Genomic DNA, 17863 nt, shown 5'->3' on the forward strand with positions numbered 1-17863 from the left:
GTGTTACTGTTACTATTGCTCTCATATTACTGCTGCTTTCACATCACCCATGTTACTAGTGCTTTTCCAGGTGCAGCTGAATTGACAACTCAGTTGTTAAGGCTTATAAGTATTCTTTACCTCCCCTTGTGTCAAATCAATAAATTTGGGTTTTACTTCCCTCGAAGACTGTTGCGATCCCCTATACTTGTGGGTTATCAGGCGACAGAGGTCGCTCAAAGTCCAAAGGACGTGACAAGTTCTGCAGGTATTGTAAAAATCTAACCACAATATTGATGATTGTTGGAAGCTGCAGAACAAGGAGAAAAGGAACGGAACTTACCAACCAAAAAATAATGATGATAATGGTAAGGCTGCCGTTGTCACCGGTAAGGGTGAGGCTGCTATTGTTGCTGGTAATGATGGTAGTGATAGTTCTGATGGAGATTGCTTAGCTGTCTTGGCTGCATGTGTTTCACGTGACGATGAATGGATTCTTGATACTGCATGTTCGTTTCATATTTGATGTAACAAAGATTGGTTCAGTTCTTATGAGTCTGTGCAGAGTGGAGATTTTGTGCGTGTGGGGAATGACAACCAGTGCAGCATTGTTGGCATTGGTTCTGTTCAGATCAAGAACCATGATGGGATGACACGCACATTGACAGGAGTGAAACACATACCCTCCATGGCGAGGAATTTGATCTCTTTGAGTACCCTTGATTGTGACGGGTACAAGTACAAAGGTGGGAACAAACTTTTGAAGGTATCATCAGGTTCTCTCATTATTATGATTGGTGATATGAATTCTGCGAAATTATATGTCCTTAGAGGTAGCACTTTGCCTGGTATTGCTGCTGATGTTAGTTCTGATGAATCTAGTAAGACTAACCTTTGGCATAAGTGTCTTGGACATATGAGTGAGCTTGGCATGGCAGAATTGGCAAAGAGAGAGCTAATTGATGGCTGCGATTTAGGTAAGCTTGAGTTTTGTGAGCACTGCATCTTTGGTAAGCATAAAAGAGTAAAATTTAATGCTTCTGTTCATACCACCAAAGGCATTTTAGATTATGTACACGCTGATGTTTGGGGTCCGTCCCGTAGAACTTCTAATGGTGGTGCTAATTACATGCTTACTATTATTGATGATTACTCAAGGAAAGTGTGGCCATATTTCCTGAAACATAAATCTGATGTTTTTAATGCTTTTAAGAAGTGGAAAGTTATGGTAGAAACCCAAACTGAAAAGAAGGTTAAGATACTCCGTATTGACAATGGTATGGAATTTTGTTCAAATGAATTTGATGAGTTTTGCAGCAATGATGGGATGGTAAGACATCATACCATTCCGTACACCCCTCAACAGAATGGCGTGGCTGAACGCATGAACAGGACCATTATTTCGAGAGCTCGCTGCATGTTGTCTAATGCAAAGATGCATAGAAGTTTTTGGGCTGAAGCAGCCTCGATCCACCGCATGTTATCTCATCAACAGGTCACCTTCTGTTCCACTTGATAAGAAAACTCCAATTGAGGTATGGTCTGGTTCGCCTGCTGATTATTCAGATTTGAGAGTTTTTGGTTGCACTGCTTACGCTCATGTTGATAATGGAAAGTTGGAGCCAAGGGCTGTTAAGTGCATCTTCCTTGGTTATGGTTTAGGAGTTAAGGCATATAGATTATGGAATCCTGAAACTAAGAAAATTGTGTTGAGCAGGAATGTCGTTTTTAATGAGGAGGTTATGTTTAATGATAGTCCGTCTACTGATATTTCTGATGCTATTGATTCTCCTGATGTTTCTGATGATGAGCAGCACAGAATTGGCGTGCAGGTGGAGCACGCAAAGGAGAATGAAAATGTGGTTCCTGAAACCAACAATGATGATAATGATGTTCCACCTTCACCACCTATTGTTCAGCTACAAGGACGGTCTATTGTTGCTGACCGCCCTAAGAGAAATATTGCACCTCCTACCCGTTTAATTCAAGAATGTGATATTGTTGATTATGCTTTGAGTTGTGCTGAACAGGTGGAGCATGATATTGAACCAGCTACATATACTGAAGCCATTGCTTCGGTTGATAAAGAGAAGTGGGTAGGTGCGATGCAAGAAGAGATGCAATCGCTTGAGAAGAATGGCACATGGGATGTTGTGCACTTGCCTAAACAAAAGAAGGTTGTCCGCTGCAAGTGGATATTTAAAAGAAAGGAAGGTTTGTCTCCTAATGAGCCTCCACGGTTTAAGGCAAGGTTAGTAGCAAAAGGTTTCAGTCAAATTCCAGGTGTTGATTATAATGATGTTTTCTCCCCGGTTGTGAATCATAGTTCTATTCGTGCGTTCTTTGGTATTGTTGCTATGCATGATCTTGAGCTTGAGCAGCTAGATGTAAAGACTGCTTTTCTGCATGGTGAGTTGGAGGAGGAGATATATATGGACCAACCTGAAGGTTATGTTGTGCCTGGTAAGGAGGATCTTGTTTGCAAATTAAAGAGGTCCCTTTATGGTCTGAAACAGTCGCCACGACAGTGGTATAAAAGGTTTGATTCATTTATGCTTACACATGGTTTTGAGAGATCTCAGTATGATAGTTGTGTGTATATCAAGTTTGTTAATGGATCACCTATTTATTTGCTGCTATATGTTGATGATATGTTGATTGCTGCCAAGAGCAGGAAAGAGATCACTATTTTAAAGAATCAATTAAGTAGTGAGTTTGGGATGAAGGATCTTGGTCCTGCTAAGAAAATACTAGGCATGGAAATTAAAAGGGACAACAAGTCTAGTTTGTTGTTTCTTAGTCGGGAAAAGTACATTGAGAAAGTTCTTCATCGTTTTAATATGCATGATGCAAAGTCAGTTACCAGTCCTATTGCTTCTCATTTCAAGTTGTCAGCTTTGCAATGTCCTAGCTCTGAAGATGATATTGAGTACATGTCTCGAGTTCCCTATTCTAGTGTTGTTGGTTCCTTGATGTATGCCATGGTTTGTTCACGTCCTGGTCTGTCATATGCTATGAGTTTGGTCAGTCGATACATGGCTAATCCTGGTAAAGAACATTGGAAAGCTGTTCAGTGGATTTTCAGGTACCTTCGCGGCACATCAAAAGCTTGCTTGAGGTTTGGCAGGATTGGTGAGGGGCTCGCCGGATATGTGGATTCAGATTATGCTGGCGATTTGGATAAGAGAAGGTCCCTCACAGGTTATGTGTTTACTGTTGGTGGATGTGCTGTTAGCTGGAAGGCTACTTTGCAGGATACTATTGCACAATCTACTACTGAGGCTGAGTACATGGCTATTGCTGAGGCAGGTAAAGAGGCTGTTTGGCTGAAAGGTTTATATGCTGAGCTTTGTGGAGATAATTCTTGCATTAAGTTGTTCAGTGACAGTCAAAGTGCTATTTATCTTACTAAAGATCAGATGCTCCATGAGAGGACAAAGCACATTGATATTAAGTACCACGTAATCAGAGATGTGGTTGCAAAAGGTAAAGTGAAGGTATGCAAGATTAGTACTCATGATAATCCTGCTGATATGATGACTAAGCATGTCCCTGTGTCCAAGTTTGAGCTTTGCTCAAGCTTGGTTGGAATAACTGTTTAGCCCAAGTGGCTATTGGCGCCAGCAAGTGTTTTCTTTGTTGATTCAGGTGATTGTTGAAGTTCTTGCTACAAGGAATTTGTCTCAAGGTGGAGTTTGTTATATTGTGATCCAAATTCCAAGAAGAGGCTAACTTCTGACGAGCGGAGCGAGGCCCTTCGCCGGTAGGCTTGGGTGGCTTGGGCCGTCGCCGGTACGGATCGTTGCCACCGTCTATATATTTTCCCTGTAAGCCGCCGCTAGGGTTTCGTCGCATCATTGTACACCCACGGCGTTTGTAAACACCACCGAAATAGTGAAGTTTTGCTGGCTGGCGCCCGTGGTTTTTCCCTTGTGTGTTGCAAGGGTTTTCCACGTTAAAATCTCGTGTCCCCTGCAGTGTTTTACTTTTCGTTCTTCGTTTATTGTGCATCTCGATTATAACAGTCATCCCTGTCGCCTTCTTCGACGCGGAGGGGGCCACTATCGCCACCGGGGATGCAGCGGGGCGGCCAGGGGGCGGGGGATGGAAGCGCCGCCTAGGTTTAGGGGTGTGGAGGGCGCCGCCAGAGACTCTCGGGAGGGAGCGCCTTCACCGATCGAAGGAAGTAACATGTTAAGAAGAGATTGCAACATAGTTTAAGTTGTTGGAAAGATAAGGTATTGTCTCAGCGAAAGATTAGTACTCACTCGTACCAAGTAAAATGGCACTCTATATGATTTTGTTCATCTACCTAAATAACTTTTGCAACGATTGGATTGTTTTTTATCGAGATTAAAATATATATGTTGATGAGAAAATAAACGCAAAACATAATAATGGATCATTTATTTGCTAGCTAATAAGCCAGTTAAATGGACGGGTGAATTGAGAACTTCACAAAATTAAAATGATTATCTTTAGAATCAAACTCCCAATTTTATTTCACAAATCATGGAAAACAAAGACATGTGAAATCGCTATAAAGCACGAGTTCGGGATAACAAACTTGACCAGAACCACACCATAATTTACAAATACTAGGTACCATTGGAGCTTTCATTATTTCTTCTTCACTAATTCCTTAGCTTCAATTCTCTCTTGCTCCAACTTCACAAACACGCTGCCATCGTAGATTGCCCTGACAGTATCCTTGTGAAGATATCCCTCCTTGTCTTTGCAGAGTGAGTAGATAAGTTTCCATTCTCCGAAGGCACCCACCCTGCCATGTTTTTTTTGGCCAAAAATTGAGATCATACGAGAAATTCTTGTATTTACATTATTCTTGTCCAGATAGAGTAAATCGTACCGTCCTTTTAAATCTTTGGGCTCCCTGTTTGATTGAAGCAACTCATCCAGCTCTTTGCTTGTTAGGGCATCGGGCCTAGTGTGGGCATGCTTCTTGAATATCTCCTCAAACTTCTCAGGAACAAACCTGCAATTTTAACAGACAATAGAGTTAGAATTTATGGATCCATGTTACAGACCTTAGGACGATAGGTAAGAAATTCAACTGTTTAGTGTTCTATCATTTTGTTCCTTCTCGAATAACTTACCATTGCAATGTGTGATTCAACAATTTTAGGAATTTCACAATCATAATTGGAACATTTTATAGTGACACTACCACATAGAATTATACATTAATGTCATCTGTTTCGCATATGGCAGTAGTGTTTTATTGAGTGTGCATTACTATTACATCACCGAGCTAACACAAAAGTACCAGATGTTTAATAGCCTTGCATCCATGCCATAAATGAGTTGTGACTGGCATCCATGTATTCCCCCTCCCCCTATCTCTCTCTATATATACATACATATCTCCCTCCCTCCACATCTATCTCTCTCACTCACTCTCTGTCTTCCCCTCTCTCTCGCTCTATTTCTTTACCTCTCCCTCCCTCGCTCTCTGTCTCCACCTCTCTCTTGCTCTCTTCCTTCCGCTCTCCCTCTCCCTCTGTGTCACCTCCGACCTCTCCCTCATTATCTCCCTCTCTCTATCTCTATCTATATCTCTCTCTTGTTGCGGACTTTTTGATTCTAGGATCCATGGAGTCTAGAATTTTTGGAGTTAAATATTTTTCAGTTTTAAAATATTTGAAAACAAATACTCTATGGATTCATAGATTTTCCCTAAATATACATTTGAATATCAAAAATAAATAATTTCTACTTTCTGCTATAAGGAAAAAATGAGAATATATTTTCGAACAACTTAGTACTAGAACTATTATAAACCCTCATATTTGTCGATGTTGTATAGACCCCAAATTAAAATATATCTCATTGAAATATATAATTATGTAGAAAGCATATACGTGTAAACGTGGAGAACACTAGCTTTATACGAGTTTTTAAATATCTGAATGTATTTCTTAGGAAAAAGAGCTCCATGGTAGCTACAATTAATCTCTCTCTCTCTCTCTCTCATTACTTACTAAGTAATTGGATGACTTTTTAATGCATATAATATGTTTTTTCTAATAAATAAACTACTATATTTTCTTGAAAACCATGTTACATTAGGCCTAGACATAGTTTTTACCTGTATTGGACAGCTATTATGATTTGAATAAATTGGTAAATATTAACAGAACTAAGGAATTGAATTTATAACAACCTCGACTATGATATTTTCAATTTCCCAATCTCAAGATGAGAGGTTTTGGGAACATAGGTGGAGAAGTTCAGTAGTATCTATACCTTCCATGGGTATCGTAAGCATCTGTATCACTCCCATGCTTGCCCTTCTGGATATTCTTTATATAGATGGGGAACTTGAAGGCTGGAGCCTGCACATTATCCTGCATCAATAAAACAAGAGTTAATAATGGAAAACTCAGGTCGGTCATGAAAGATTGCTGCACTAGCCAATTGAACCAAAAATCTGAACTTATGAAAATAGACTAGGCAGTGTATTTATATTCAACACCCCCCCTCACGTCTAGGCTATTTTAGTCCTTAGCGTGAGTTCGGTGCGGGCCGCAGAATCTTTTTTCTTTTTGTTTTTAAAACTGCGTGAGCAGGATCTTAAACTTGAGACCTCTTGTCTCTGATACCATAAAAAATTGCTGCACTAGCCAATTGAATCAAAAGTCCGAACTTATGGAAATAGACTAGGCAGTGTATTTATATTCAACAGGTCATCACCTCTTAACACCTGAGTTAACAATCGAAACCTCATCTCGAGTCACTGGAAGTCATTATTTGTTGTAAAACATAAACTGGTCGACAACAAATATGCCTCACACTCTTCTAATTTGTTAAGTTTTGAATGATTCAAACAGAAGGGACTCTCTAATTTGATGGATCATACTACAAGCTACGTACAGTAGTTCAAACAAAGTTCAAACGTATCTCTCCATCATCCACACACAGAGATGAGGGAGCGAAAGTAAGGTTGGTTGTGCGTGCGTGCATACCGGGACGGTCTTGGGCCCGACGAAGCTGTTGATGAAGACGGCGCCGAGGGCAGACACCGCGACTCCGCACCCGATCGCGCGTAACCCTGCCAAGAAGCAGCTCCACCATCAGGCAAACGTTTTGGCGCGCGAGAAGCGCAGAGAGCTAGGCAACTGTCGGCAAATTAATCGGCATGGCGCGGGTGACTGACTCACCCTCGTAGGTCTCCGAGGGGTAGATGATGCCGTCCTTGTTCCGGTCGAAGAAGGCGGCGTGCTGCTGCAGCGGCGTCAGCTCGGAGTTGTACACGTCCGCCATGGACGGCTCCTCCTTCAGCTTGCCCCCTGAGCGCAGAACCACCGCCGTGAGCGCCGAACAGAGCGTAAAACAGAGACATGAACGGCGGAAGCCGGCCGGATGGAATTCTAGCACTACTTCAATGTCAGTGGCAAATATAAGTGAAGTTAGTTACCTGCTGTGTCCACCGATTTGGAGGCCATGCGTGGTTCCGGCGATCGATGGTCGATGGAGAGGGGAATAGTTGAACGGAGTAATGTCAGATACGCAGTTGCGAATTGCGATCGACGGCTAGCTTATGGGTGGTATAGTGATACCCGGCGCATTCGCATTCGTGGGCTATATATGCTCGCGCTGGTAGATGCCGTGTGCGCGCGGGTCAGTGCGAGACGAACATGCACAGCTTGCGCCTTTTTAGTTTCCTTTCCTATTCTTTGATGGGGTGCTCCGGTGTCCCCCCTTGGCGAACGACGTTCAGGTGGTAAACGTGCGTTTGGTTCGTGACCAGAAAATGTGGATGATCCCATCCAAAAAGTCGAATATTTCTGAGAAAGGCTGAACCATATGATCCGTGAATTTCATGACTAATCTCACTAGCTGCCTGAGAATCCAAGGCCGTCGACGCGACTCCGACACCTGCCACCGTCGTATGTGTGGCTCCCCAGCTCAGCGGCGGCCACCATGTCACGGCGAGCGGTGGGCTTGCTTTTCCGCGTGGCTCCCCAGCTCGACATCGGCGGCCTCCAGGGCGCGGTAAGCGGCGGGCTTGATTTTCAACGTGGCTCCCTAGCTTGGCGGCGGCCTCCATGGCGTGGCGAGCAACGAGCTTGCTACGTCTGCGCCACACCCAGTCGAAGAAACGGCCTCGCTAAGTATGTGCGGGTAGTGACCTTACTAGGCACGGGTAGGCGGCCGCCTGCTAGGTCCGGCCTCCACCACAAAGGGAAAAGGACCCGTTAATTACATATTAACCGGTGTGTTAATGGCATATTTATATATTTTATTAATCGTTAATTAAACATATTTTATCCCATCCCATCCCGTACATGTTTGCCCATGAACCAAACACACATGTTAAGTCAACCCACGAAGGGGTATCAGCAGATCCTAGCCGTCTAAATAGAATAAAGTTTAGAGAGGGGGGGGACACCGGAGCATTGATTCGGAAGTTTGGCGACCTGAACCACGACGCCAATACACTAGCTAGCCTTCAGCCAAGACCAAGCTCCTTGGACGTAAAAGGGGTTAACACCATCGACAAGTACCCACTGAATATCCTGTCAAAACAGAAGTGTCTACTGCATATGGTTTTGCGGTATCAATATGTTTCTTTCATAAAAAAAGATGGTTTTGCATCTCATTACTTTTCACTTTTATTTTCTCCCCTATGTAAGCCTTGAAGCCAGAATCAAAAGCTACACGCACCCTTTTTGTATAACATGCAAAGCTCGCATTGTTTATTTTTTTCATGCAAAAAAGTTACATCAGCTTGTATGTCTTGAACAATATACTCACTCCATTCCAGTGAAGAAGACGTATGTGTTTTAAGTTTTATCTTGGGGCAAGAATTAGTCTAAATATATAAAGATTATTGGTATAACATTCTTATTATTAGAAAGTGTATTTTTAATATGATTAATATATTGTAGCTCAATTCTTTCGGTCAAAGTTTGATTTGAAATGTCTGCGCGCCTTCGGAATGGAGGTAATTTGTACATGTACGTCGGAAATTACAGATGCAAGTGAGTCAATATCAGGGTACCCTCTTTAGTGAAATTTCTTTAGCTAACTTGTTAAAAAACTAAAGAGGTACAGCTTACTCTTGTGTTAACCTACGACACACGCATGAACCCTGCTATCTCCTTTCCGATTTAGCCCACCAGCGCCGAGAAGCCTTGACGTGCACGATCCATGGATCCGATCGCGCTCAACCAAAGTCATACACGAGCCTCCAGCACGTGCGTACGTACGTACGTGTCCACGGTCCACGGGCAGATCGCCGATTTGCTACAGCAGTGTAAGCCTAGCTACCTTTCCCGATCGAGCATTGGCCGGGCGCGCATGATCAGTTGCCGATTGTTAGGCAATAGATCAGAGATTCATAACTCCGTGTTGTGCCGGTAAGCTGTTCCCTTCACGCCAAACTACCGGCCGGGACGGGACCCCGTAGCTTTCACGGCCAGATCCATGGATGGATGGATCGGCGCCGTTGTGTGGCCGTGCAAGTTCAGTTTCTTCCCCAGTGCAGCAAGCTAGCGAGCCTGACGGGCGATCTTCCGGATTACACTACACCCTAAAATGCATGTTGCGGAATAGTACATTGGAGTCTTGACGATTTCACGAGCTACTACCGTTCCCAGAACAAAGATTAATGTGCACGCTTGTTGCTTCTGCTCAGATCACAAGGCGGCCCTGCCCTGCCGCCGCTGCCGGCCACTCCAGCTTATGTATCCTCTCTCTGGTTGCTCGTTCAGACTGCTAGCTGTGTACGTAACTATCATATAGGGCTAATTGGTATCACATCGAGAGCCAACAGCCAACACAACTCACCATACTCTACTAATTACGTGGAGTCTGGAGTGTAGTAACACTCACATGTTTGACAAGACCACATGCTTAATAGATCCGGCCAATAAGATTCGGAAGAATATGTGCACCGAAAGCATCAGTTGAGTGGGATGGTATACATAGCTCTTGTCGCAATCATCAAAATACATTAAGCGTGTGTCCGTCTTAGATCGTGACAATTCATTTGCTTATTGACTGGCTCAGTACTCCCTCCGATCCATAATGCATGTCGTTGAAATTTTTTTTCGATAAAGGATGCTTTATTACTTTGTGAAAAGCAATTACATCCAGCCTCTGTATAACCAGGATGCACACAGCTGTTCAAGTCTCCAGAACGAACAAAACATAAAAAAGGCGAAATACATCTCGAGACGATAAACTGTAGAACGCCTAAGGAGAGGGTGGAGCTGCAATCCGTAGACTATGCTGCCACCCATGTAGGGAAAAAGTATCCCTCGACGTAGCCTCCAACCGTGTACAGACCTCCGTAAATAGGTCTCGATTCTCCGCCCGCTGAAGAGGTACATGTCGTTGAAATGGGTGAACGTACAATTAATTTGCCAAAACAACTACTGACAAATAAATTATCCACAAATACTGGATCGTGGTGCGAATTTACATATATGTTTACATCAGGCATAGCTCATTGTTTTCGTATTACGCACATACTACAATGTATGTGTGGATTCTCTACAGGAAAAGCTCAAGGTGCCAATGGCCAAAATCTACGCCGATGGCTCGGTACAGGTCCCGGGCTGGGCAGCCCAACAGCACGGCTGTTAGCCCAGGTAAACCGTCGTGTAGGATATGATGGGCAGACGGCAGCCATCGGGAAAGAAAAAAAATCCATTGGCACAGGACCGTCCTAGCTATCGGCGTAGGAAAGCTGTCAGCATAGAGGGAGAATGCAGCCCCGGAAGACCATGTCGTCACAGCGAAGTGACGTCTCACAACTACGCCGACGACCAAGCTGTCAAAAAAATCAAACTTCAAACGCCCTCAAATGGCACCCACCACCACCACCCCCACAAGCCCCCAAATGGCATCATGTTTTGGTAAGACGATTTAGTATACGACCTCCGATGAAAATGGTTCTTATATGAAAATGTACCTACAGCTGTTTACCAATTTTCTAGATTCCTCAAAATCAAAAAGGAAATAGGAGATTTTTCAGGTTTTAGATTTTGGTAAAATTATTTTTAAATAAAAGTAAAATTCAGTTTATTGTTATTTGAATTCAAGATTATAATTACTTATTCATTGTAGTTTAGTCAAATATTTTTTTGGAACTCAAATATAAAGAAGTGTACTACTGTCAACAAAGTATAATTTCTCTGTAGGAAGCTCATCCGGAAGGAACGAAAAATTTAAGTGTGCTGGGATGAGAACAATTTGAGAATGGGTGACCTAGTGAAAAGATTTACTATTAGTAAGTAATTCAACTTGATATTAAGCATGCTTAGAGATTAAACTATCACAATTCAAAAAATGATTCCTTTTTTTTGGAAAAACTAACAAAGGGTCATTAACCTTTATGCCGACACGGCTACGCCAATGGCAGAGCCGACGGCCATAGCCTATGCCGATGGTAAACTTGGGTACGCCGACGTATTATTTTGCCGACATCGGTGTGCTGACGGCAGCTGTCGACACGGCCTATGCCGACGATGGTGTGCTGAAGGCAGCCATCGACAAGGCCTATGCCGACGGCTAAATGGGCCTATGCCGACGGCTTCTGGCCGTCGACACCTTGACTATTCGATATAGTGATTATTTACACTTACCAAAGTGATTGCAGATAAACTATTCTTATTATATGCACAAGTTAAAATCATTTTTTGACAATGAAACTAGAATCAATATAAGGACAATGACAAATTGGTAAATCTAAGAAAAGGAGATGTATGTAGCTCTTCATGGCAGACTTATCCTCCTCTGAGTAACCTTATTGATAGGTTTGACCAAGTAAAAGTATCCCCGTCTATAATACCAATAAATACAGCTTGCATTTTCAATTTAAAGTTCGAATCTGAAGAGTTATGGTCCGTGGTAGCATTCAGGTGTACATCAGACTCCGTGGTAGCATTTACATGTACTCCTACATCAGATTGTACCTTCACACTCTGCCTTTTGGATATTATTACACTCTCAAACCAGGACTCGATGGACCCCTTGTGTGTTTCGAGCATAACACTTCATATGTAAACCACAAAAATCAGGATTTCTCGTGACAAAAGGTGGAGTATATGAACAATAGCATTTGTTTGAACAAACTGCCTGCAAATCACCTCTGCATGGTAAAGTAATCGGACTTGTTTCCATGCTCCCCCAAAGTTTATAGAAATGAACCGTATGGCATGAATGATAGGAAATTCTCCAGAAGTATAACTTGATGTGGCAAGCTAGCTCCGCACTAAATGAATGGCACGAAACACCCGGCCGAAAACTCTCGGCGTAGCCACACTGGGGCCATCAGTGTAGGCTACGCCGAAGGCAGCCCTCGGCATATCTCTTCAGGAAAGATCCACCTCAACAGAGCCACATGGGCCGTCAGCGTAGACCCGGCCCTCGCCATAGCCAGTATGCGCCGACAATAGCCCATTCTCACACTACTCCATGGATCGTTTATTTTCAAAAAACAATAAAAAAAATTAATCTCTCACATGGATCATTTTAACTCTAACTATACTTAATCTTAGATCAAACTTCCCACTATGATCACCCATCCTCATACTACTCCACCCCTAGCACGCTTAACATCTTCGTTCATTTCGGTTAAGGTTCCATATAAGAAATGGAATATTGTTGATAATACCACCATATCAATCCTATTAACCCTTAGACCGTGGTATCACAATTCTTTATTATTTTAAATTTTAAACAGTTATTTAAATAAGCATCAATGGTTTAGTAATAATAATATTTATGCATGATGCAATTATTAATTTAATTTAAAAAACATAAAAAATCCTGAATTTCTAGAAAACACTAAAATCTTCCTGCTTTCGTATTTCTATTTGGAAATTTGAGAATCTAAAAAATGCTAACAAGGTAAATCATGGTGAAACCAGATGTAACTTTTTTCCACGATCATTTTGATAAATTAAACATTTTTGCAACTTCATATGCAACCAGAAAAGCCGTTTTACCAATACATGACGCAATTTTGCAAAAAAAAAAGTCAAAATTGATTTTTGTTAAATTCTCTTGCAACTAGATGACATAACACATGGACGTCAGGAGAATTTTATTTTTTTTAATTTTTATCATTTCCTGTCACTCATTTGAAACTTAAAAAGTTGATCCAGGGGGTTCATGAGGGCAAAAAAGTTCAAGGCTACACCGAGGATGGCCATCGGCGTAGATAAAAAAAAGGGGGAAAAGGCTATGCCAAGGGCAGCCATCGGCGTAGCTGTGACTCCGTGACAGTGCCATCACGGCCTAACTTTGGTGGGTCACATACACAGGCCTACACCGATGGCCGTTGGCGTAGCGTTTCCTACATCGAGAGCATTGCTACGCCGACGACCCTTTTGGTGGGCTGGCTTGGTCGTCCATACACCGACGGCCCCGACTTTTGGCCGTCAGCGTATGAGTACGCCATTCCTGTAGTGCTGGTACGATGGATGAAAGAGACGAAAAGCATGTAGTAACTTAGGATTTATTTTTGCTTCCATCTCGACATAATGGAAACTGGGATATATCATAATTCAGGATTTTTTTTCAAGAATTATATTTCTGTTCGAGTTGAAGAATTACACAAAACTATTACCCAGAAAGAATACAAGATGGGCTGAAGATGACTGAAACATATGTGGTGGGCTGTACAACCACAACTCGGATCAACAACACTAATCTAGGTCACATCTTTTGGCACTACATGGTTAATAGGAGAAGGATCAATCACCAGGTCCAAACATTTTAATTGTTTCTTGAACTAACATGAGGACAAAATGGAACTTACAAGGCTAATGAATTTCTGAACTCCTCCCAAACAAGCCGCTCATTCTAGATGTGTGTGAAGTCTCCGCAATGTGGCTTGAAGAGCAGAGCATTGGGAAATTGATTCCCATGTCTGCATTACCCATACTTCAATTAGTTTGAAACATATATTTTAACTTAATATAAATAAGTTCCAACCAAGAGGAGAAAGAAGTACAGAATATAAGCATGTGAGCCAAGCTGCAGAGGCTCATTTACGAAACGGAAGATACTAAAATTTTGACAAAAATCCTCAGGCTAGTAGGTCAAGCAATGGTAGTTGCAGGAACAAATGTACACATATAATACACATATTGGTTCACTTGAAACTGCATTCCTAAGAACATGTGAAAACTTTACAGGAAGAAACAGCATATGAGCGAGCAAAGTATGCAGGCTGGTTGGGGCAGGATTATTGAAGGCAGAAAACCAGATTTGAGACCCCAATTGGCTCCATAAGCCAACCATTGCGATACAAAGAATATGATGATTGCACAAGAAACTTACTATAATTTATTTTGGGATACGCTATGTGGACAACACGAAATAGAGAGCAGCATGACTTGTCCTGGTAAGAGTTAACAGTGAGATGGCTACATAGTTACATGTTTGTAAAATGAAACATCACTTCCTTTGTTCCCTTTTACAAGACATTTCCACAAGCTTAATTGGCTTGGCAAAACATCTTATAAATAGGAATGGAGGGATTATTTTGCAACAAATAATCTTACAACTTGAAGTGCTCGATCAGAGCTTTGCTAGCAAGGTCTCGTTTAAAGAAGGCCCCTAAAAATTCGGACATGGTGAAACTCCTGTACTTTGGTGGGTTTTCTGAAGTAGCTATCTCTGGCAATGGTCCATAAAAGACTGACTCCCCTCTCTTTCCAGGATTGAAAAAGATCCCAACAGATACTCTGGCTTGTTCATGTGAATTCATTACCACCCTATGTTCCACACTCTTGTATTTATCATTGGACATTATCTGATAAAAGGATATGTAAGAAAAAAAAAACAAATTAGCTGCAGATATGATATGTGCCTCTTGAAGTTGTGCAAAATGTTTACCAAAAAAAAACTTGCTACTCTATGTACATGCTGCATGTTTAATAGTCTTGTCCAACAATTTATCAAACACTACAAAATAATTGAACAAACAATACAACATATTTTTCATTGTGGCTTAATTTCCATCTTGATAACATTATTAATAACATGAAAGGAGATGGTAGTGTGCAGATTAACAAATATCATGTTGAGCTTTCCACTGAATCTGATGAAACAAAAGAAGTTGACCCACATTTACAAATCATGTCGCTTCTGTTGATGGAGGACCGAGTCAATATTTTTTCACAACAAAGCTAGTGAATAGCAGGTCAAGAATTAATATAGGCGTTACTTACATTTATTTATCATATATGTTTTTGAATTTTTTTTATGATAATGCAGTCAAGACTGTCTAGATTATGGAAACAAGTAATCTTGAGTTATTTTCTAATAGTAAAACCCATCCATTGTCCCTTAACTAGTGCAACGCCCTCTATTTAGTACTCCAAGTGTGTTTGGCTTCGTTGACTCCATAAAAAGTGTTCAACTGCGCTATGTTAAAAAAAAATGAACATGTGAGAATGGCTTTTTTCTGACGATGGTGAAAATGGGTTTAAAGTGTGTATTCATGTGATTCAACATAAAACAAGCTAGCTGATGTATACATCATCAGGCTGAATTTCAAAAAACTATGGTATTTCATATCTGTTTGCATGAATTTGGCAGGTAAAAACATTATATCCAGTCATCACGACATTAATATTCAGTCTTGCTAGAACAGAATCCCAGTCCAGTCTAAAGAACACAAGTACTAAGACAAAGCCAAGTACATTAGTTTTGATACGGGTGATAGGATTTCACTTGGGAATAGGAGATAGATGTAAATGTAATCGGCAAAGCAAACAATATTCAGAAGCGGGGTTCTGTTAAGACTCGGTATCACATAATTGGTATGACACAACCGTGAAGCATGCGACCAAAATGACACCGTCTGTGAACTGAAAGCATCTGTGTGGACCTACACTACACTAAAACCACTCATGTGCTACAGTGAAGAACTGTCAATATTTATGTCTTATAATCGTGACAGTAAATCTGATGGTCGATCTGAAGTTGTAAACATCCAAATGCTCACAAGCTAAAGTTAATCAGTACACAATTAAGTCGAATAAAGTACAGTAATTTACAAAGTGTTTATAGTTCCTATTCATGTGGTTTGAGCAGAGCTGATAGAATATAGTATACTGTAGTTTGTAGATGATTAAAAATGTATACCTTAAATCGAGTTGTTACAGACTGTATTTAGAACTAAATTCAGTTGGGAGCATGCCCTTTAGGAATTGACCAGATCGAGCGCATTTTACCTGCAAGAGATCCCCGACGTTGATCACAAGCGCGCCGGGTACAGGTTTGGCGTCCACCCAATAGCTCTGGCCGTCCTTATCCGTGTGCTTCACCTGCAGGCCGCCGACGCCATCCTGCGCGAGGACGGTGAGCACGCCGGGGTCTGTGTGCGGGACTAGTCCCATGGTGCGATCAGGCTGGGGGCACACCGGGTAGTAGTGGCACACCATCAGCTTCCCCTCCAGGCACGAGGCCTCCTCCAGCGCCGCCTCCCGCAGACCGAGCCCCTCGCAGAGCAGCGCCATCACGGCGCGCGCAACCGCCGCCGCGTGCGCTTCCCACTCGACGATCTCCGAGCGGCAGACCTCCGGGATCCGCTCCGCTTCGCACCGCGTAGGCCCGAACATCAGCTGGATGGTGTCGCGCCAGCTCGCGGCGGGGGAGCTGTACAGGTCGACGTTGGAGGAGTAGGAGACCCCGCCGCCCATGGCGCGGCCGTAGTGCGCGGTGCGGTCGGTGGCCGGGAGCTCGTGGAAGGCGCGCACAGCGGCGAGCGCCTTCGCCGGGTAGTCGGAGGGGACGAGGGCCTCGTGGTTGACCAGGTAGAAGAAGCCCCAGTCGCGGGCGGCGTCCGCGGCGGCGGCGGCGGCGAGCGGCGCGGGCAGGGAGAGGTCAACGACGGGGATGGAGACACCGGGAGGAGCGAGCGGGACGGAGGCGTAGGGGTCGGGGTGGACGAAGAGGTCCGGGACGGCGGAGACGCCGGACTCGACTAGGCCGCGGACGCCCGTGCGGGAGTCGTCGAAGGCCTTGAGGAGGGCGGCGCGGCCGGAGTCAGGGGCGGCCGCGGCGGAGGAGGATGCCATGGCTGGCTGTGGAGTTGCGTGTGTGACCTCGGTTGACTTAGAAAGTAGTAGAGGATAGAGCTGCGAAGGCTAGCTGCATGTGAGATACTGTTGGCTTGGCGGGAGTTCGTGGGCTACTTTTGTAGAGTAATCAAGGTCAACGACGCTGCCTGTATACAATTTGGAGTGACAGCAATTGAAACTTTATAAATCATCAATGGCCGTCATACCATTTACTACTATACCCCCCTCTGGAGGGAGTACGTACACCTCTGTCGACTTAATACACGAATACTATGTAAACGTCTTTTTTTTTAATTCGTGTACACATAGTATAATACTTCTTCATCTAGAAAAACCAAGAAATCTGGTTGTCAGCATTCAGTCTGATGACTCAGGTGTGGTGTTAGTTGAAAAAAACTCTCATATTTCCCTGCAAAAAAAATGATAACTTGCCTAAATTTATTCTTCCAGCTGATGCTTCGGGGCTAGCTAGTAGCCAACATCAGCCATTACACCTCGGCGCTAATGAATGGGTCTCACAACGTAAGGTGGTATCATTTCGTAAAATTGTTATTTTGTGGTCAATCGATTATTGGCGTGAATTGCAAAATTTATGCAGTAGAGTGGTAGATTTTAGTTCTCAGAACGTAAGGTGGTATCATTATGCAGTCATGCAAGACGGAGACACTTTCCCCCTCCCCTGCTCTCGCTCGTCCACAGTAAACTTGAGAGGGTTTCTCCCTTGACCGGGCCGCTGACGGTCGCTCCGCCGGATTAGCTGGTCGGAGTGTGTCTTGGCTGGCGCCGGAGGAGTCTAGGAGTAGTCTAGGTTTCTCTTT

At 43.1% G+C, this 17863-nt stretch overlaps 2 protein-coding genes across 2 annotated transcripts; both read right to left on the minus strand.

Annotated features, from left to right (window-relative positions):
- Positions 1 to 4494: 4494 nt before the first annotated feature.
- On the minus strand, positions 4495 to 7562 carry LOC127317375 (probable peroxygenase 5). The gene is made up of 6 exons (XM_051347937.1): positions 7415 to 7562; positions 7158 to 7286; positions 6963 to 7048; positions 6244 to 6344; positions 4847 to 4972; positions 4495 to 4759 (listed from the first exon to the last, which is right to left on the minus strand). Exons 1-6 carry the CDS (start codon positions 7440 to 7442, stop codon positions 4600 to 4602), a joined length of 630 nt encoding a protein of 209 aa, XP_051203897.1. The 5' UTR covers positions 7443 to 7562; the 3' UTR covers positions 4495 to 4599.
- Positions 7563 to 14278: 6716 nt separating this feature from the next.
- On the minus strand, positions 14279 to 17156 carry LOC127317373 (1-aminocyclopropane-1-carboxylate oxidase homolog 4). The gene is made up of 2 exons (XM_051347936.2): positions 16197 to 17156; positions 14279 to 14770 (listed from the first exon to the last, which is right to left on the minus strand). The coding sequence occupies exons 1-2, from the start codon at positions 17040 to 17042 to the stop codon at positions 14516 to 14518; spliced, it is 1101 nt and encodes a 366-aa protein (XP_051203896.1). The 5' UTR covers positions 17043 to 17156; the 3' UTR covers positions 14279 to 14515.
- Positions 17157 to 17863: the final 707 nt, after the last annotated feature.

This window comes from Lolium perenne, chromosome 7 (genome assembly GCF_019359855.2).
Source record: "Lolium perenne isolate Kyuss_39 chromosome 7, Kyuss_2.0, whole genome shotgun sequence".
Lineage (NCBI taxonomy): Eukaryota > Viridiplantae > Streptophyta > Magnoliopsida > Poales > Poaceae > Lolium > Lolium perenne.